This window comes from Heloderma suspectum, chromosome 9, assembly GCF_057233095.1.
Source record: "Heloderma suspectum isolate Gila_16-S chromosome 9, 16-S_ref, whole genome shotgun sequence".
NCBI classification, from domain to species: domain Eukaryota; kingdom Metazoa; phylum Chordata; class Lepidosauria; order Squamata; family Helodermatidae; genus Heloderma; species Heloderma suspectum.
The window spans coordinates 25877394-25898540 of record NC_139466.1 but is presented as its reverse complement, the minus strand read 5'-3'; the positions used below and the strand labels follow the sequence as shown (position 1 = coordinate 25898540).

The window sequence follows — 21147 nt, the reverse complement described above, 5'->3', positions numbered from 1 at the left end:
GCTTGAGAATATTTAATAATTATTATTATAAATTTCTATAGCAGTTCAGTGTGTTGAAATTTCACACCCATTATCTCAGTAATCCCTTACAACCATCCTGTAAAGTAGGTCAGTTGTTATCGCCATACTGCAGATTGTGAGGTACTAGGGTGAGGTACTAGGGTGGGAGAATAGCAGCTTGCCAATGACTACCTAGCGAGGCTGTGGCAATGTTTGAATTGGTGACCCTTTGGCTCACCCTCTGTGGCTCAATCCAGACATCACCACCAAACCCCATTAAAGAAAATTCAACTATGGATTGGCATGTGATCTGAATGGACAAACCATGGTTTGGAAGTCAGCCAACAAACCAGGGTTTGAAGGAGGTTTCCAAACCATGGGCTTGTTTGATGTCTGAATTTGACAGACTCCATACCATTACTGCTGCTGCTACTCCAGGAGTCTCCTGCACTGTAGAAATTGAAACGATGAACACATAGGAAATGAAAGCAACTCTAAAACTATGGTGTCTGGCTGTTCATTTGGAAGGCTCAAACCATAGTGTGGGGTCTAATTCATGGTTAGTGCAAACCATAGCTTGATGCAATGTGTGAACTGAGCCCAAACAATGATACTTTACTACGGGCCCTAAACTAAACCAGTATTCTAAGAACACAGATCTCCATAGCAGAAAGAGAGTACCTCATCTATACTCATTACATCTGGAAGGAGGAGTTATTTTTATTAGGGTCCATTATCCATCTATTACAGGGAAATCTGCTGCTGAGAGGTTATAGGATAGCACGTTCCCTGAATTGGGCTCCGATTTCCCCAATTCCAAGTAGATTCAGGCCCATTTTCCTTGGTTCTCCAACCCAACATGCCTTACAGTACCTGGATGTCTGTTTTCATGTCCAAGGATCTTCACCTGCAGTTCACCAATGCTGTGGGAAGCGAATTGCAAGACCTAGATGCATTGTGTTAAAAGTGTAATTGCCTTGCTGTTAAACCTTGCTGCTTTTGAATTAACAGTCACTGATGGTTCACTGTGGAAAGGTATATCACATGCTTAACGCATTTTGTCCAATATCTATCATTTCCTCTTCTGATAGGAATTTTGTTCAGGCCTTTGTGATCAAGCCTCTGTCATTTAATGGTGGTTACGGGGGGGGGGGGCAGCTGCTGTAATGCCTAGGGAGGCCACCTTCACGATCACCCTATTTTAACTCCCGCATCCCCGGTGTAATTTCCACCACTGGTAGAAACAGAAAATAAGCTAGTGATGGCATTTGAGCATGTGTGGGGGCATTAAAGGAGGAAGGATCAGCCAGAAGTAGAAGGACATAGTATTGGTGGGAAGAAGGGTACGGTTACAACAGCTGGGCTTGTTTAGCTTGGAAAAAAGGAAGGTAAGGTGAGACATGATAGAGGTGTACAAAATTATGCATAGTGTGGAGAATGTGGATAGGGAGACATTTTTCTCCCTCTCAACATACTAGAACCCGGGGTCATCCCATGAAGCTGATTGGTGGGAGATTCAGGACAGATAAAAGGAAGGACTTCACACAGCGCATAGTTAAACTATGGAATTCGCTACCACGGGATGTAGTGATGGCCAGCAATTTGGATGGCTTAGAAGGGGGTTAGACAAATTCATGGAGAAGGCTATCAATGGCTACCAGTCCTGATGGCTACCCACTACCTCCAGCATCAGAGGCAGCATGCCTGTGAACACCAGTTGCTGGGGAACATGGGTAAGAGGGTGCTGTTGCACTCATGCCCTGCTTGTGGGTTCCCAGTCGACAGCTGGCTGGCCACTGTGTGAACAGAATGCTGGACTAGATGGACCCGTGGTCTGCTCCAGCAGGGCTCTTCTAATGTTAGGGTAGACAGACTAGAGAAGATATACTAGTCTTGAGCAGAGATTAGCTTGGGAAGGGCTATAGCTCAGTGGAGCACTTGCTTTGCATGCCAAAGGTCCCAGGTTCAATCCACAAAGAGCTGCAGGTCAAAGGCAGAGCACATGCTTTGTGCACAGAAGGTCCCAGGTTCAATCCCCGGCATCTCCAGGTAGGCCTCAATAAACCACTCCTACCTGAAACCCCAAATTACCATGCTAGTTTGTGCAGATGGACCAGTGGTCTGCCTTTGCATAAAGCAGTTGCCTATGATATTGGAGGTTTGATTCTAGCCAGTATTCATTCACTCGACTGGGCTGCACGGGTTCAGATAGTGCAGTGGAATCGCCTCTTAGGGCTTTACCACCATATCCCATTTTATAGATTTTAAACTGCAGATAGTATCTTCAATGTCAGGAATCTGAAACAGGCCCTCCCACAGATGTTTGAAGCAAGAAAGACAAGGGAGAAACAAGGGAAAAGAAAAGTAGCAGAAATAAGTATGAACAGGGGTTAGGGGAGCCAATGCTTTTGAACGCACAAGAATGTGGCTCATTTTTCTGCAGATTTACGAGGGGGGGGGGTCTATCGCAGTTCCATCCATGCCCACCAAAAATAAGTTATTTGGAAATGGCAAAGCCATATTTTAACATTCCAATATGTAATAAAGCACATTCCTCTCGACTGTAGGGCAAGCCTCCGAATTCCCACCTAAGGAACTCCAGGAGCTGTCAGGAAGCCTACTCGAGAGTAAGTCATTGGCATCCTGCCGCCTCACGGAAGTCGCCCAGAGCCTCGGATTGCAGTTTGTGGTGCGTGGTGGTGGTGGGATCCTGTCTACCGGTTGCGAAAGGAAGAAAGGGCTCGCAGCCCCAGAGTGAAATATAAAAGGCAGGAAGAACGGGTACAGCAGTCAGCGGAAGGCGCCGAGTCCGAGCAGAGGGAAGCCGGTTTAAAGCCCGGGGAATCGGAGGTGTGGCAAAGCGATCGGAGCGCTTGGACGGTATCCTGGAGGGGAGAAGTGTGCGTCGCACACGCGGGTGAAAACGCGTCGGGTTGGCAGAAAAATCGGCGGGGGAAGGGGCCGATCGCCGCCCGCCCTAGACGGACCGCGATCCTGGTAGGGGAGGGCGCTGGGCTCGGGCAGGGGGGCAAGACGCCGCGAGTGGTCGGGGGCGGGAAGGCACGGGGGCGAGAGAGGAGGGTCCCGGCCGAGCAGAGGGGAGGGCCTTGGGCAGTGGCGAGGAAGACGGGCCCATGGGAAGGCAAGCCGGGCTCGATCGTCGCCGAGACGGCCCACAGGGGGGCCGGACTGAGCAGAGCGGCGCGGCGCGGCGCGGCGCGGGCTCTCTGCTTGTGCTGCCGCCGCGAGGTGGGACTCGCTCGGCGGGCCTGGCCGGCGATCGCGGCCTTCGAAGCTCGAGCAACTTCCAGGGCAGGCGTTGCAACCCTGGACGGACGGCGGCGGCGGCAGAGCAGACAGAGCGTGGCCGCCAGGCAGGCAGGCAGGCAGGCAGGCGACGGACGCGGCCGGCCAGCGGGGGGTCAAGCCCAGCAGCCGATCCTCCGGCCGAGCTGGGGCGCCTCCCTCCGGCCGCATCCCCGAGAGGAGCTGAGCAGGCGACGGAAGGAGGTAGGCAGGCCAACCGCTCCCCGGGGCGCGCCGGTGCTGATCACGGCTTGCGCCGCCCAGGGAGCGAGCGAGCGAGCGAGGCAGGGACTCGGACGGCGCGCTGCGCCACGGCCCCGAGGGGGCGCCCACCCAACGCAGGTGCGGGGCGTGAAATGCGCGCAGCAGCCCGGGGGGGGGTGTTTTCGGGCAGCCCCAGGTACCACCAGCACCCGCTTCCCATCCGCGTGGCCGCAGCCCTCGCTCGCCTCCCCCCCCCCGGTCGCCTGCAGGCCCCCTCCGTCGGTGCGGCGGCCGGGACACCGCGCCCGTTGGGCTTCGCCTTCCTCGCCCTGCGCAGAGAAGCGCCCGCGCGGCTCTAGGCACCGCGGAAGCCTCGGCCGAGCCGCCGCCGGACTCGGTGCGTACCGGGATTTCCTCCGCCGTTTCCTTTATGCCACGCGGGTCCCCTGCGCCCCCACTCCAAAAGAAGAAGGGGGAAAAACCCCAAATTCATTCGTAGAGCCCACCCACCCCGAGGTTTCGTGCAGCCCGGCCCCCGCGCTCCCGTTCCTCCCTCGCTCTAGTCCCGTGACCTCATCGATGGGGAGAGAGCTAATCATGTCCATCTTTGGGATGGGTGCCCACCCGAGGGCTTGTTCTGTGCGTGTGAACGGGCAACCCCGGGGAAAGGTGCGTGGGGGGTGGAGAGAGAGCCCCAAAGCGCGGCGGCGGCGGCGGCTTCTTATTCCTCGCTCCCCCCCTTATCTCTCCCTCCCCTCGGGTGGAGGACGGTCCCCGCCCTTGCCCCCCGCCCTTGCCCAGCCCCTCCCCCTCCCCGGGCAGGGCGCAAAGCCCCTCCTCCTCTCACCCCCCCCGGACTCGGCTGGCTCAGAAGCAGCCCCCCTCCCGCACGGGCAGGGCTAGCCGCGGTGCAGCCTGGGAGCCGTAGTCCGCAGGGCAGGGCCCGGCGCGGGGTGGGCGTGGGGGGCCGCCGGGCGGCCGGACTACACTTCCCGGCAGGCCCCGCAGCGAGCAGCAGCAGTTCGGCGGCGGCGGCGGCGGCGGCTCGCTCTCGTCCTCACGCTCCCCGGCTTGCCCGCGCCGCCGCCGCCGCCGCGCCTCGGCGGGAGAGCCTCGCCGACCGGCCCTCGCGCCCCGGCTCCCCGCGGGCGCGGCCGGCCCCGTCCCCCGGCGGGGCCCGCCCCGGGAGCAGGTGCGTGTGGACGCCCCGCGCCGCGCTCCTTCCCCGGCGGGCCCGCGGCGGCTTCCCCTCTCCCCTCTCGCTCCCTCTGCCGCCGCGCCTCCGTTGCCATCGGGGAGGGGGCGGGGGCGGGGGAGGGGGCGCGGCGTGTGAGTGAGGTTTCCATGGAAACAGGGAGCGGGCCTTGGACCGCGGCCCTCTTCTCTCCGTCGCTCCACGACCCCCCCCCGTGGTTCCGCCTCCCTCCGCGGCGAGGTCCCGGCCAGGACAGGACGCTGGTGACAGCAGGGCCGCGCGGGGCGGCTGCTGCTGCCGCCGCCGCCGCTGCTGCTCTCGCCCGCGGGGACACCCGACGGCGGGCGAGCGAGCAGCAGGGGGAAGCTTCACTTTCTCTTCTTCCTCCTCCGCCTCCGAAAGGGGGACTTGCTCAGGCGCCGCGTCCCGGCCGGCTGCCCGCCCGCCCTTTCTCCTCTCGCTTCTCCTCCTCTGCCGTAGACGGGGCGGACGGGCGGATCGACGGCCCGGGGAGCTCCAGCCCGCCCGCCCACTCACCCACCCACCCATTTTTGCTGCGGCCTCCGGAGAGGAAACGGGGTGGTGGTGCCCGTGTGCGGCGGTCTTCGCACGTCGAGGGTGTGGGTTGCGGCTTTCGCGTGGGGAGCCCCGAATCGCACAGCTCCTCCCCCTCTCCGACGCTGCTTTTGGGGAGACGGGAGGGTCTTCTTCAGCACCCGCCGCCTGCATGCGGTGCTGGTCGATCCGCCGGCAGAAAGGAAGCCTGAAAAGGTAAAATCCAGCCCGAATGGTAAAGCCACAGGCTGGTCCCTTCCCGGCCACTTCCTTCGAGGCGGGACTCTTGGGTGCTGTTTGCTGCCGCCTCCGCAGCCTTTTTCTTTCTTTTCTTTTCGCCCCAACAAGAGACAAGGGCGATGCCCGCGATGGCCCCGAGGGGACGGGCAGCCTAGATCACAGTGCCCGGAGGTAGGGAGGAGGGGAGGGACGTGGTTCGGAGAAGGAGTAGCTGAATGTTAGACGAATGTTAGACGGTGGGAAGATAGAGGCGGGCCGCTGGAGACCCGGCGGAGGTGCACCCGCCCCTGCTTTCTCTGAGCCTCGGCAGAGACCCTACCAGGAGCTGGGGGTGGGGGAGGAAAGAAGGTCGTGCCTTTTCGGGGACAACTTTTGCTGGATTTGGAGGGGGCTTGTGTTGGTTATGGTGGAACAGAGGTTTCAGGGGGGGGGGTATTCCTCTCTAGCTGGCAGGTCCTTTCCGAACGGGTCTGCCCTTTTTATTAAAACTGGATGTCTTGGTGGATTGCATCGCAGAGCAAATGACTGGGGGTGGAGAATGGTTCTGTACGGAGGAGGAGGAGGAGAAGGGAGCGGGGGATAGCTTTGTGGCTTTGCATGTCAGCTCCCAGCTGCCTTACCCTGTCCAGGTAGATGGTCGTAGAATGAGCACCCCTTGGGGGGGGGTTGGTTGCAGGCTGCTCCAGCCCGCTTCCAGGTTGGCCCCACAAAGGGCAGCGCCAGCAGTCGGGCATGTTTACTGTCGTGTAGCTTTTTATCCTGCCAAGAAAATCGGAGCCTGGCGGTGGCAGCAGGGGAGTGTAAAGGGATGGGACGTTTTTGAAGCTGAAATGGGGATGAAGGGGGGGGGGGATGTTCTGCAGGCATCGCGTCATCGCCTGGACAATCGCTGGCTTTCGGCAGAGAGGCATGTGTGTGTGTGTGTGTGTGTGTGTTTCCCCCTCTCTTCAAAGGGGTCTAATGGAGAGCTGTCTGTGCTGTTTTTGAAAAACGTGATGCTTATGTGCAGCTGTGACAGGTTTCCACAGCGAGGCTTCTCCACCAGGCTGCAGTGTGCAAGACGAGTGAGCAGGACTTGCTATGCCCATTTCCAGGAGAGGGGAGAGAGAGAGATGGGGAGAGGCTTTACCAGAGGATGGTTGGAAAGTTTGCCAGGCTTAGGTGGGGATGGGCCACTGTCTTTCACGCTTGGAGTGCATTGTCCCGGTTGCACATACTTAAACGGTGAATGAGCAGGTGTGCAGGCAAAGATTGTCTTGGCAGTCACTATGTACATACTTGCCTCGTTAGCAGTGGGGGAGGAAGAGGGGCTGGGCTTAGATGGGGACTTCCACTGTGAGGCGCCCCAAATGCACACCTTCCATTGAAGCTGGTTGGAAGCTGAGCCGGAGTTATTTGCAGACCAAATCTGGCGGTGCAGTGATAAGGCCTCCGCTGGGTACAGTGGTTAGTAAGTTGCTTCCCCTGACCTAGGAACTTTGCTCCTTCAGCCTAGGTGTGTAGAGGCTGAGCTGTGTTCTCTCTCCCACTCACTCACTCACTTTGTGATGACGGACTCTGTATATACTCAGAGGTACTCTGTTTCATTGCACGTTGCCAGTGCTGCGTCTGCTCTGAATCTGCAGCTTCCTAAATCAGGACAGGAAGTAGTGTAACTAAACAGGGCAACTTTGTCATATTGCTAAAGCTTTAGGAACTTGGGCTTGCTGAATTTGTAACTGCACCTACGTCGTGGGGGCTGTGTTTTTGTTTTAGAGGGGGGTGGGTTGGTTAGTGTTTTTGAAAGATACTGCTGCTGTATGTGGAATGCAGTTCGGGAAGCCACTTGTTTACGTGCGGTGTGTCTGTCGTTAAGAGATTGTAGGTTGGAAATAAACCTCGTTCTTTCTTCATCTCAACGGCAGACCTGAAAACTTGGAAGCTATAAGAAATGTTGTTAATCTGTCTGGCTTTTAACTGTTGACGGATCTTGTTTTCTTTTGGCCTTTGCCTCAGCAAGCAGCACATGTCAGTTTGCCTTTTCTGAGCAGAGTCGTCAAACTGACTTTTTGTGGTAGCCACTGAAGTTCTCAAACCTGCTCCAGCCACTGGCATTATTTCCATTGTGTTATTTTTTTTGGTACGTCTTAAATTATTTGGGCTAGGGTTTAAATATATATATATATATATATATATATATATATATATAAATATATTGATTGCTACTTTGGCCTGAGCAAAAATGTTGCAACAGCATCTAATGCTATGTCCGGACACTGGGTCTGCACTATAGTCTCTCTTCTGAGAGGCTAGTTTAGGGTAGTGGCTTTGGGAGACTGAGCTACAAAGGAAGAAGTCCCCAATTCAAATCATGCCTCTGCCTTGAACTAGGTGCCCTTAAGCCAGGGGTGGGTAACTTGTAGGCCAAAACATCTGAAGGGCCACAGCTCTCATCATCCCTTACCATTGACTATGCTGGCTAGGGATTATGGGCCTTGTAGGCCAAGACATTTTGTAGGCCACAAGTTGCCCACCCCTGCCTTAAACAAACGGTCTCTCAGGCTGCCCATCCACAATATGGGGATAATAATAGTGGCCTGTCTTACAGGATTGCTGTAAAAGTTACTGAAATAATTGCATGTGAAGTGCCTTGAACATCCTAAAGTGGAGTAGCGTAATATTGTCTGTTGCCAACTGGGATAGTCCCTCAGTCTGTGATTTGGACTAGCAGGAATTATGGTTCTCTCAGTTTATGAACCTGAACCTTAGAGATAGCACATTTGGAAGTGTTCGGGAGGAACATAATGGGGGTGGGGGGTCAGGATGAGCATAATGTGGGATGGGACCTCTATGTATGCCCCAGTCCTTCCTACATCTTTCCCGCACCATCTCTTGCTGTGGGTGCAACACCAGAGAACATGTACAAATCCAATGGGAATGAGCCATGGCTGGCCATCTCTGATAGTGGCACATTGGGGACAGAAAAGCTTATGTGTCTTGCTTTTGTAGAAAGCTGTTTGATGGTTGGAGGGGTGCAGTAGGCAGAGGAGCTGGGGAGACAATAACATCAGCTAGTTGGCTAAATTGCAATTGAAGGGTAGCTTCACACTAGAAACTTGACTCAGAGTTTACTGCTGGGATTTCTGTGCCTTGCTCTTCCTTTTGGGGCTTTTTTTTTTTTTACAGAAATAGCCCCTACTTTATAACTACATAAACAATTGACAATCTCAGTTGACACCTTCCAGTCTCCCTTTTCTTATGTCTTTCCTAAGGAAGACCCCCATCACCAACTTATTGGTATGTTATTTCCTCCATCTGTCCTCTTGCAGGAGAGACCACCTGGGCTTCTGTGTGGGCCAGCGTCTCTCTACACATACACCAGCCCCTGCTTTTGCCATTTCCCCTTTGCTAGGACTGGCTCTGGATTCTTTTATCCAGAGACTTCCCCCTACTGCGGCTGCATGTGCTGTGAGTCCCCTCCACCTGTTTGCTCCCTTCAGAGTCTGTCTAGACCCCTCAGCCGAGAATCTACTTCATGGCATCTAGTAAGCCCGCTGGGCAGAAACCAGACTTGTTCAAAGTTAGGGCTATGGCGGATCTCTTCCACTGAGGATGCAGGGCAAGAACTGCAGTGCAATCCTATGCATGTCTACCCAGTTGTAAGCTGTATTGAGTTCAGTAAGCCTTACTCCCAGGTAAGTGTATAGGATTGCATCCTTAATGGGTTTAAACCAGGCTTTGGAAAATATTTAAAACTCCCAAGCCTCAGACACTCTATTTCAGATTAATATTCACTAGAACAGGGGTGGGCAGCTTGTAGACCTGACGTTTTTACCTACAACTCCCATCACCCCTTGCCATTGATTATGCTGGCTAGAGCCGATGGGCAAAATGTCTGGAGCGCCATGAGTCGCTCACCCTTGCACTAGAATCTAACTTTTGTCACTTCCCCAACTATGCAGTTAACTGGCATGACAGATGTAGGCTAAACATGACTAAGAAGTTTGGAGAGCAGTTGTGCAATGGAGCAACTGTCTAGGAAGGTTGTGGGAACTCCTTCCTTGGATAATACCTAGGAGAGCTTGTCTAAGGGAAGGGGGTGCTTTATTAATATGGTTTGCCATGTTTATTTTCCTGCCTTTGCTCGAAGGAGTTCTGGGCAGTCTACACAGGGATTGTCCCATTCTGTCTTAAGTTCTAACAGCCCTATGAGGTTGGTTTGGCACAGAGTTTGAGAGAGAGAGAGAGAGAGAGAGAGAGAGAGAGAGAGAGAGAGAGAGACTAGCTCAGGGTCACCCTGTGGGTATCATGTCTGAGTAGGGATTCAAACCATAGTCAGCACTCTTACCAGCTATACCACCACACTGGGACTAGATTAGATCTGACTTCCCCAACCTGGTGACATCCAGATGCTTTGGACTACAACTCCCACCATTCCATTGGCCATGCTGGCTGGGAATGCTGGGAGTTGTAGTCCAGCATATCTGGGGGGCACTAGGTTGGGCAAGGCTGGATTGGATAACCTGCAGAGTTCCATCCAGTGTTACACTTCCAGGGGCTTTTTCCCCCCTGGGGAAAAAAATGTTGAGTTTTGTTTATAGTAGACGAAATGCACACTTGCTGCTTGATGGTTGCACAGGGTTTGAGCATTTTCCTTTGAGGAAGTGGTTCTCTTTTAAGAGGGTATTCTGTTCCTCCCACCCCCAAAATGCTCAGAGAGCAATGTGTTGTTGTTGTTGGGAAATCTGAAATTCTTTGCTCAGCTGAGTGAAGGTGGGCACTTCTGTTTAGAGTGCTGTCTGGAATTTGGTTGTATGAGCACCATGGACACCTACTGGATAGTGCCCATGACATCGCTGATGGGGCGCAACACACGTATGTAACCCAAAGCCCATAGCACGTGACCCTAACTCCAGCACCCAGCCTGTGAGGGTGGGGGTGGGGGGCCGAAACAGGGTAGTGCAAAATGCAGAGAACTCATCAGTTTCAGCATTTCCCCAGCACCTCCACCTCTGTCTTTCAGATTTTGCCTTGAGACTTGGATGGACTGCCTGAAGCGGTGAAACAGACAATGTGTTTCTCCAGGCTTTGCCTTGAAACTGGTCTCCCACCCCTCTTGCCTGCTTCTTGCACCTTTCCTAAACTTTAGGAGGGGGGCAGGCACAGTTGCCTCGCCCTGCGGCAAGGCTAACCCCACCTCTCATCCCCTAGGTTTAGATTAGTGAGCGCACTATTGCCTGTGAATTGAGACTTAAGCCATTGCCTCATACTGAGCTATCAACACCAGTTTTCCCCAACCTGGTACCTCCCAGATGTTTTGAACCACAGTGCACATCATCCCTGACCATTGGCCCTGCTGGCTGGGGCTGATGGGAATTGTAGTCCAAAAACATCCCGAAGGCACCACGTTAGGGAAGGTCTACTCAGACTGGAGGCAGCTTTCAAAGAGTTTCAGGTGGAAGGTTTTCCCAGCCCTGCCTGAAGTTGCCAGGGGTTGAACCCGGACCTTGTGCATTCAAAGCAGGTGCTCTACTACTGAGCTACAGCCCCTCCCTAACTTGCAGGAATACCCCATACAAGCTTAAAGGCCAGGTTCTGGCATGCTTTTTGCTGATCCTCTGGCTAAGCTGACATGGAAGAGATTCAGGAAGAGGTTCACGTCATCAGCATCCCCCTTGAATCTTAGTATCTGGAGCCAAAAGCAGAACTCCAAGTGATGATGGTACTGATACTGTTTAGTGCAGGGATGGGAAACGAGTGGTGGACTGCAGCTCCCATCAGCCTTGACCAGCACAGCCAGTGGTGAAGGATGATGGGAGTTGTGGCGCACAACATCTGGAGGGCTGTACATTCCCTGTCCCTGTTTTAGTGGGTTATTTGACAAATAGCGAAAGGGGACACAGGAAGACACTGGTGCTGCAGTTGTTACATCATGGGTTATGTTCAACTGAGGAAGTCCATCTCTCAGGATTGGAGCAGGCTTCTAAAAAGTAAGGAAAGGAAAGAAATAGAAATGGGTGGGGGAGTTGACCTCTCCCTCTCCCCCCCCTTCCCACCAGTTCATGTGTACCACCCAAGCGAAGGTCTCCATCACTGGGGTGTATACTATATTCGGGGCGGGGGGGGGGCTACAATTACAGCAACCTCTGCTTAGGGTGCAGTTACTCCCAATCCCATTGAAATTGGGGGAATGTCTTTCCAAGTAAGCGTGCATAGGCTCAAGCTGCTCACCCATGAAAATTGAGTTTGCTGTCATGAGAAATTTGAAATGCAGAAAATAAGCGATGTGGGGACAGGCAGGAGAAGTTTCTTGGGGCTCCTCTTACATGTCCAGAAAACACGCATGGAGACTCCCAGGTCTGGCTATCTCCCCCCTCCCCCCCCACTCTGCTCATCTTCTTCAGCTAGGGAGAACCATCTACATAACTGTTCCTTAAAGGAGCAGATGCCCGATAGACCAGAGCAGAGAGTGTCTGGCCACGCTGATCGCTCATCAGGCCCTGCAGGACTGACATTATGGGAAACACTGTGGATCTGTGCCGTGTAGCTTCCTGCTGAGGAGGGTGGGGCATCCTGGGGGAGGGGGAAAGAAGGTACCTGCCGCTTCTCCAGGCTGTTGCCCTGCGCTTCTGACTCCTGTTGATTCCCACTTCCAAGAGGATCGTCCTCTTTGGTGAGCTTGGTCGAGGGCACTTGGCAAATTCCTTTGCGGAATTCTCTCTGCTCTTGGCACCTCCCCCTCCGCTGCCTGCCCAGAGGGAAACTCCCCATGGTCTCCCCGGGAACATGCTCTGGTGCTGCCTGGATCTGGGGCGTTGTGTTCCTTCCCTCCCCACCCCCCCGACACACGCACTTTGAATCCCTCAATTCTGTTCTCCTGGTTGGAAAGGATTCCTGCTCTCCCCTTTTCTGTATTCCCTGGGAATGCTTCTGTCTGGCTCACTTCCCACATCCTCCCTGAGAAAAAAAAAAGAAGAAGAATGCTCTCAACAATGTCCGTTTCTGTTGCTGCATCCTTCGAGGGGCCTTCGTGGCTCTGCCACTGACCCCATCCTTCCTTGCACGTGCGGCAAATGCGCTCGCCTCTGCTTCTGGCATCTTTCATCCCGGTTTGCAGGGGATCCTGCCTCCATCAGCCTCCACTTCTCCCCCAGCAGCCCCCCCCCATTTTACACGGGGTTCTAGTTTCTTCCTCCCCACGGATCTCACAGGTGTTTCTCCCAAGGTTGCCTGGTGCCAGCTTCTGGGAGAGTTGTATCCCCTCTCTGCAAGCCCTCTGGGACCTGAAGAAAACTTGAGAGTCTTGTGCTTGTGACAGTACACACAGTATTGGAGGGACATTCAGGGTTGGGGTGTATGCCTTCTTCTTCTTTTTGACTTTTATTTTATTCACTACATTTAGGAGCTCAAGGCAGTGTACACGGTTTTCCCTCTCCATTTTATCCTCACAACAGCCCTGTGAGGTAGGTTAGGCTGAGAGACTGGCTGGCTCAAGGTCATCCCATGAGCTTCATGGCTTAGCAGGGGATTTGAACCTTGGTCTCCCCCATCCTAGTCTGACCATTTAACTGCTTTGCTGCACTGGCTCTCACTGGCTTTGAATTCCTTTCTAGTGTTCTATCTGTGCTAACTGTTCCTCATGAGAAGTCATGGTACCCTCCTTTTTGGTTTGGTCTGAATTCCCTTAATCTCTTCCCAAAGTGGCCCCAGACTAGACTTTTGGCAGCTCATGTCTTACACAGCTGTTCTAAGAGCCGCTTTTCAATTTAGCTGCCTGACCACACTTCAGTGCCTAAAGAAAAATGGCTTCTTTCTTGAAAAGAATTCGGCTTGAGGTTTTTCCATCCAAATGCAGTTCAAGACTTCCTCGAGCCTGTCCTAGCACTTTAGGGGCCAGGAGCATTAAGCCAAAGAATTTGGCCATACCTTTTGGATTTGTTTCCCTGCAATACTCTGCTTGCAGCCTGCCCTTTGCACTTAGCAGCATCTCACCTTAGCTGAGGTGGATGTGACTGACACCCCCACACCCCCGTTTGCTCTTTACCTCTCAGAACTGCCCCACGGAAGCCCTGCAAAGGAAAACAGTAGCCATGGAATGCAGCCCTAATGCTGTGTGGTTTGGCTTTTGCAGGCGGAGCCCCTGACAGGACCGGGCCTGGTTGGCGCTGAGCGTCTGTCATGATCTCTGCAGCACCTCTCTACAGCGGGGTGCACAACTGGACTGGTGCTGAGCGGATTCGCATGTGCGGCCTCAACGAAGAGAGGTGAGGTGTGTGCGTGCGTGCGTGTGTTTGACCGCCATAGGCTGGGAGAGAAGGGTTCAGGCAACTGCTGAGTGAGATCCTCGGATTTTGTCTAGGTCTGAAATGGAGGTTGGGAGGGGGCATTCTCCAGGGTTTAAAAAAAAAACACCCCCCACCCCCCTCTCCAGCTTAAGTTATTTTGTTAGAAGTTGGATTTTTAAAAAAAGAATTCTTGTAGTCTTTCAGGTTTGAAATCTGCGTGTTTAATTTTGTGGTGCTGTGAGTTTTGTTTCATTGTCATCGTTTCTGTTCCTTTTGGTTTTATGGTTTTATTTTGTATGTAAATTATTGTTATGTTTACTGTAAGCTGCCTAGAGAACTTTATGTTATGAGGCAGCATACACATGCTGTAAATAAAAGAAGATATGTCCAAGCCTGTAAAAGTTTGATCCCCACACCCGGCATAATCAATTTTAACCATTGGTGGATGGCTTTATAGAATGATGATGATGATAATTTGCTTGTTTACAACATTTATGTACTGCTTCACATCTGAACAGATTCTGGAGTGGTGAACAATAAAAGATAAAAGATAAAAAGGTAAAACAAATAAAACTCCGTATTAAAAATTGTTATTTTAAAAAACAGAGTACCAATAAAAACTATGGCTGATCAGTCAAGGAAGCCTTCTTGGAATAAAAATGTTTTCAGGAGGCGCCAGAAATACCACCATGTTGGCACCTGCCTGACCTCCAGAGGCAGGGAGTTCCATAGAAAGGGGGCTACCACATTGAAGGTTCTTCTCCAGGCGGACTCCAGTCAGGCCATATGTCCATGTGGAACCACCAGGGGCATGCCTTCTGATTACCTTAGTGACTGGGCAGGTTAATAATGATAATAATAATTCATAATGAAAATTATTATCATCATCATCATTAATAATGAAATGACATGCTGGGAGCTGCCGGTGTTAGATTCTTCATCAGAAAACGGCAGCTCCAAGGAACTCTGGGTTCTTCTCTCCTCTCCCTGCTTTATGTACACAACAATCCTGTTAGGTAGGTTGGCTTAGAGTGGGTGACCAGACCATGGTCACCTAGTACGCTTCGTGACTGAGTGGGAATTTGAACCCAGGTTCCTCCTGTCCTAGTCTGACACTGTAACCACTATACCACGTGGTAACAATTGTGGTTTATTTAAAGTATTGAATTTGACAAACTTATACTTAATATTGTCTTTAAAATGTATTGGCATATAAGCTGTCGTTTTTAAACTGAACTCTGAAGATGTCAAGATCTGGGTTCCACATCTGAAAAATTCAGAGTTTGAATGTTGAAATTTTGCTAGCTCTCCAGATTTCAGGAAAATGTTGCTTCACCTGTAGCACTTGCATTCACAACTGCGACAAAAGGAGCATATGCCTGTGGGGGTCAGTCATCTCTCCGCGTCCACCATATGCCTGTGAAGAAAGGGCATTGGTTCTGTTCCGTCTCCCCCCACCCCAGTGTTGAGTAGGGGGTACTTCCAAACCAGGAAATGCTTTTTCTGGTGGTTGAGATGTGGGAGCAGTCATGAAGAGCTACCCAGAGACCTGGGAAGAGATTGTGGCTATGGGAGGTTTATCTGAGGGAGAAGCTAAGGGTTTCTCTTTTTCAAGGGCCTGGATTCTGGGCTTCTTGGTGTTTTACCCACACCAGCTTTGGCCATAATCCGCCCTGGTACTTCACAGTCTGCTTTAAACATTCTTGGGGATACAGTTTTCGCAAGCTGCACACCTGGGCCCGGAGGCGGCTTAAGTGCGCTGAAGCAAACCAGGATTCATAAACTAGCTTTAAACCATGGTGTGTGTGTCGTCCCCCCCTCCCCGTTTTTATTTTGCATTTATAACATATGAACAAAACTTCAACAATATAACTTGTGCACAATCTGACTTACATGACTTCACATCCTGGTTTAAAGCTGGCTTCTGATCCTGGTTTGTTTGAGCACACCTAACTATAATCCCAGGTTCAGACGAAGGCAGAGTTATTCCTTCATGGTTTGTTTACCCACTTTGCACAAAGCAGGGCCTGGCCAGCTCGCTCGTCCTTTTGAATGGGTTGGCAGTGCATGACTCGTGAACTGTCTCTGGCCAACCAAGACTTCTCCTGGCCCTGGCTGTACATTTGCTATCAAGAGAGATCTGGAGACCATTAGGAGATTGTGTGTGTGTGCGCGCGTGCGTGCGCAGGGGGGGAGGGGGAGTGCACTTTGGATTGGCAATTCCGGCTCTGAATCTTGCAAGCTTTGGGGGATGTTTCTGGCTTTCACTGGTTTTCTCTCCTTCCCACAACAGGAGAGCCCCGCTTTCTGATGAAGAATCTAACACCGGCAGCTCCCAGCATCTGGGCTCCCCTGACTTCTGCGTTGGCAACAGTTTTTCCAAGGTGAGGCCAGGTGGCAGCGGCAGGCTTGCTTAGGGAAGGAGGTCTTGACCCTGACTGGATTTCAGATGGTCTGACTAGCTTGCTGTTTTGCCCAGAGAACTGTCAACCCAAATCAATGTGCAGTGAAAATTTGTGGAACTCACTGCTGCAAGATGGGGTCATGGCTGCAGGCTTGGATAGCTTTAAAAGGGGATTAGAGTCATGGAGGAGGACCAGACCTGTCAACGGTTGTTGGTCATTGACCATATCTCTGTAGCAAAGCAGGGGCTTTGCATGCAGAAGGGGCCCTGGTTTAATCCCCAGCATTTCCAGTTTGAAAAAGGACCAAGTAACAGGCGATGGGAAAGACCTGTCTCACCGCCCGTCAGAGTAGATAATGCGAAGGGAGATGAGCCAATAGTCTGACCTGGTACAAAACATGTTCCTATCCATGAGAACTGAATGGAGCCACCAGCTGCAGATGCGATCTGTCTCTGAATGCCAGATGTTGGGGTCAACCCTTGAACCCTTTATTTATTTGTTTAAAGTGTTTTTATCTCACTCCTCAGCCAAAAAAGCCCCTCGGAGTGGTTTACAATCAATAGGTAAACAAGATAGTCCCTGCCCCCACAGGCTTACAATCTCAAAAAGACATGACACACAAGGAAAAAGGGGTGGGCGCAGAAGAAGAAAACAATCCCGCAGGGGAGGGATTTTTATGTTGTTATCTCGAGCTAGAGTTGTGGAGCGGCTAAGAGATGGGGCTGTGAACTGGGCAGGCTTCTGTTCAAATCTCAGCTTTGCCATGAGCTCACTAGATGGCCTTCGGGAAACCGCTCACCTTTTCCTCCTGCATTCCCCCCCCCCATGCAATATATCGGGACAGTAACACGGATTATTGGCTGACTGTGGAATTCCTGCGATAATGTATGCAAAGCACATGCTGGCGATGTACAAGCATCAGCTGATGTGATCCTTATTCTCTCCCCATCCCATCCTTGCAGGTGGAGCTCACAGCGGTCTCGAGTAGCGGCAGCAGTGCCAAAGGGTTAGAGGCGGAGGGCATCGTGGAGGAGGAACTTGGGCCCAAGCTTGAGGAGCAGCCCCGTGAGCCAGACTTCGCCGGGAAGGCCTTGACGGACGGCGATGCCAACCCAAGTGAAACCGGAGAGGCTGAATCCACAAAGCCGGAGAGCAGTGGCCCGGACTGTATGTGGCCCTCTGCTAAAGAGGCGGCGGACGTTAGCCCTGCTTGCCCAAAGGCACCGGAGAGTGAACATGCGGGGAGAGAGAAGAGCGCCCCAGCTGGTGGTGCAACGCTGGCTGCCACTCCTGCCACCACCACCACCACCACCAGCAGCTGCAGCACCCTGGCCTCCGCCCCAGCCACCTTCACCTTGAAAAGTGTCTGTTTCTCGACGTCTCAGGCCCCTGCTATGCAAAAGATGTCCCTCTCCTTCCCCCCCGGAGCAGTCCTGGCCCCCAGCCAGCCTCTGGTTTACCTCCCGCCTCTTCCTAACCCCCTCGGGGTCTCATCCACGCTTGCCCTGCCTGTCTTACCCCCCTTCCAGCAAGACCCTTGCTTGCCTGGCCTTCTCGCCCCCTCCGAGCTGCGCACGTACCCCTATGCCTTCTCCGTGGCCCGGCCTTTGGCGGCGGACCCCAAAGCGGCGTCGGTGGAGGTGAGCCCGCTGAGCTGCCCTACCTCCTCGGGAGAGAAGGGTGCCACTGTGGCCGCCGGCCCTGTCCCTCCTGCCAACGGGCCAGACCTTTCCCCCAGCACACCGGCCCTGGTGGCCTCCTGCGCCAGCAGCGTCCCTGTGCCGGGTGCAGCCAGCGTGCTTGCCAGAGCCCCGGTGGCGGCAGCCCCCGAGCAGCTGGCTGCGGGCGTCCTGGCCTCCATCTCGCCGCTGAAATCTCCCCCGCAGCTGGAGCGCGAGACGGTCTCCACCTCCCCAGAGTGCAGCGAGATGCCCCTCGACCTCTCCTCTAAGTCCAACCGCCAGAAACTGCCTCCGCCCAGCCAGCGCAAGACACCCCCCATGCCCATTCTGACCCCGGTGCACACCCCGGTCCTCTCCAAGTCCCAGCGGGCGGCTCAGGCCGTGGGCAACCCGCCAGCTGCTGCCTCGCCCTTCGTCATCTTCCCGGAGTTCTTGCGCAACGGGGAGCAGGGCTCCTGGGTGAAGAACTCAACAGCCCTCATCAGTGCCATCCCGGGCACCTACGTTGGGGTGGCCAACCCCGTGCCGGCCTCCGTGTTGCTGGGCAAGGATTCTGGCGCCAGCTTTGGCAGGGATGCCCGCCACCTTCCCAAGCAGGAACCCATTTCCATCGTTGACCAGGGAGAGCCCCGAAGTGCCGGCCCCCCTTCAGGGAAGAAGAGCAGCGCTGAGGGCCCCCCGGATCATGGCAGGCAGCTTCTCCACAGCCGAGGGCCCCCCGGGCCCCCCTTGTGTCCATCCAAGGAGCTGGCCGTTTGGAACCCTGGGCAGGGGAAGGCTTACCCTCGGTGTTCACTCAACGGGAAGCCCGCCAGCCCGCACCTTCTGCCGGTGGGGTGGTCCCACTACCACCCGGGTCCTCTGCTTTCTGTTGGCATCTCTGCAGCCGGACAGCTTTCCCCCAATGCAGTCGGGCTCCCCAAGCTGGTCGGCACGGGCGAACCGGCTGTGTTCCCTGCCGTTCAGCCGGCAGAGTCTGCCACGGGGGCCCAGAAGGGCCCAGACGCCCCCTCGCAGGGCAAGGCTTGCAAGGCCGCGTTGCCGAATGCGGCTAGCCCTCTGTGCATCTCGCCGGCGCTGCAAACCAACCTCCCGGACGCCAGGGGCTCCAAGGGTCTTGCCCCCAACTACGGCTCTGAGAGGTTAGAGACTGACTCTGCGGCTGAGATCGCCCCCCCTCCCGAAGCTCCCCCCGAGGGCAGCAGTCGCAAGCGCCCTGGGGACACCAAGCCTAAAAATCAGTTCTTGACTGCCTACCTATCCCATGGCCTTCCCTTAGCTAGCCAGCCAAGTGTGCGGACGGCCTCTGAGCCAGTGCCCCCTGTGGACAGCCACAGCAAGGAGCGGAGATGCTCCGCGTCCCGGAACCAGCTGCAGACGGAGGTCCCTCCCTGTACCGTGCATCAGGTAGATCTCAGCCGGGTGAAGAAGGAGAGGGTGGAACCGGAGGCGCCATTTGCCTCCTCTGCCTGCCCGCACGCCAGGGCTGCCTCGAGAGACACTCCAAAGGCCAAGCTCAAGGGGGTGGCCCACATCAAAGTGGAGGGCAGCTTCCCTTGCAAGGCCAAGCGACAGCACGAGGGGCCGGACAGGCCAGCTCACAAGAAGATGAAGTGCCGGGGGGGTGGCGATGAATCTGTCGCTCTTCGCAAGTCGAACAGCCAGAACCTACACCCCCGCAAGGTGAGTGACGTGGCTGGTGCAGGGACCCCGAGGTTGCCAGAGAAGTTGCTTGGACTGGACTGAGGGTTGGGGACCTTCAGTGAGGACTAGTCTCTTGCTGAGTGCTGCAGCTAAGGAATACCCACAGGGAAGATTGATAGATGCTGGTAGACATCAACCACTGTCAGCCTTCCATCCTGGAAGGCTGACAGTGCTCTTCAGGATGCTTCTGATACTACAGGGGGAGGACTTTTGGCAGAGCTGGGAATTGTTTTTGGTGATAAGCCTGAGTTTCTTACTCAAGTCATTCTCTCATGAGTGTCTCTCATTACAAGTGCTTGCATGATGCATGACAATTATAAGAACAGTCACTTATTCAATGTTTGGCTATTTTTGATTCGGTTGCTTGCTTTCCTTGGATAATCTGTTTGCGTAATTCACAAAACTGGCTGCAAGAAAGCAGTTGTATGAAGTGGGTCCCTCTGGTGTTATTTTAAATCGGGAGTGCAGAACCTCCTGCCTGGGGGCCAAATGCAGCCCTCTGTTGGGTCCCAATCAAGCCCTCCGGGGTTCCTCAGAAGGCCATGCTCCTTCCCTGACCGCCAGTCATTTGGTGGTTTCCTGCTTTTAGCGTGTTTTTTTCCCCATTCTGAAAGGTTGAAATGCCTCTCCTAAGGCTTCGCAACCCTTTTGCATTTGGCCCTGCCCACCACCGGAATGCCCCCCCACCCCCAAGCGAGCTCTTCTCCAAAATGGCATTTGGCCCTGGGGTGACAGAGATTCTAGAGTCCTGCTTTACACAGTTAAAATGCAGCCAAGTCGTACCTCTGTGTAACACTGAAGCACTCAGATGTGAGGACAGCACGTGAACTGCAGAGGCAGCCTTTGGAGCATTTCTGCTTGTGTCTGCATGTTCCAGCCTTACCAGGATGACCTCGACCCTCTGGGTTGGGTGATTTTTAAATGGTAGGCAGGACATGCAATATCAAGCGCAGCTCCCCACAAAAGATCCCAAACCCTGTCTTTTAATCAGCCTCGCCAACACCACGAGACAAGTTTTTTTTATCTTATCTTTTTATGAGCAGGAAGGTATCGGGGCTCTTGCTTTGGAGGTGTTGCTTTAGAATGGGGGGTGGTCTTCCCTGGTGTCTGGGGGGCTGTGATGTGCTGGTGGTGAGGTTAGGGCAGGGGTGGGGCAGAAAGTAGATTGGGAACTACTGGTCCATCTCTGGGTGGCTTGGGGTAGATCATCGAGGATTTCTGACTCCCAGTGCTTTTACAGTAGTGAAAATGAAAACCCTTTTCCGCTTCCTAAATTAGGTTTGCTTTAAAAAAAGAAAAAGAAAAAAAAGTAAGCTTGGAGAAAAACAGGAGTAGGTTTGCATGGGAAAAGATTCGTATGCAAGATCCTGAGCTGATATCAGAAACTAATTCCTGGGCTGAGTGTACATGCTCAGAGGCACCAGTTCTTCATCCTTCTCCCTGAGCCACTGCTTGGCTTCAGTCAGAGGACCTTGGGTTCCGGTGAAAAACAAAGTAGATCCCATGAGCCTGAAGCAGGGGTGTTGAGCCTCTTCTAGCCCAGGGGCTGCATTCCATTTCAGAGAAGCTCTCGGGGGCCGCATTCCAGCGAT

The 21147-nt window shown here is 53.7% G+C and overlaps 1 protein-coding gene across 7 annotated transcripts in view; it reads left to right on the top strand.

Annotated features, from left to right (window-relative positions):
* Positions 1-2737: 2737 nt before the first annotated feature.
* Positions 2738-21147, top strand: part of BCORL1 (BCL6 corepressor like 1) — a 41477-nt gene continuing 23067 nt past the window's right edge. Inside the window, exons 1-4 of one of the 7 annotated variants that reach the window (XM_084813912.1) lie at positions 2738-2850; positions 13611-13743; positions 16058-16148; positions 17132-19534. In XM_084813912.1, coding sequence (XP_084670038.1) covers positions 13658-13743; positions 16058-16148; positions 17132-19534 — 2580 coding nt within the window. In that variant the 5' untranslated portion in view covers positions 2738-2850; positions 13611-13657. The other 6 variants (XM_084813909.1, XM_084813908.1, XM_084813910.1 and 3 more) reach the window with 6 other exon arrangements.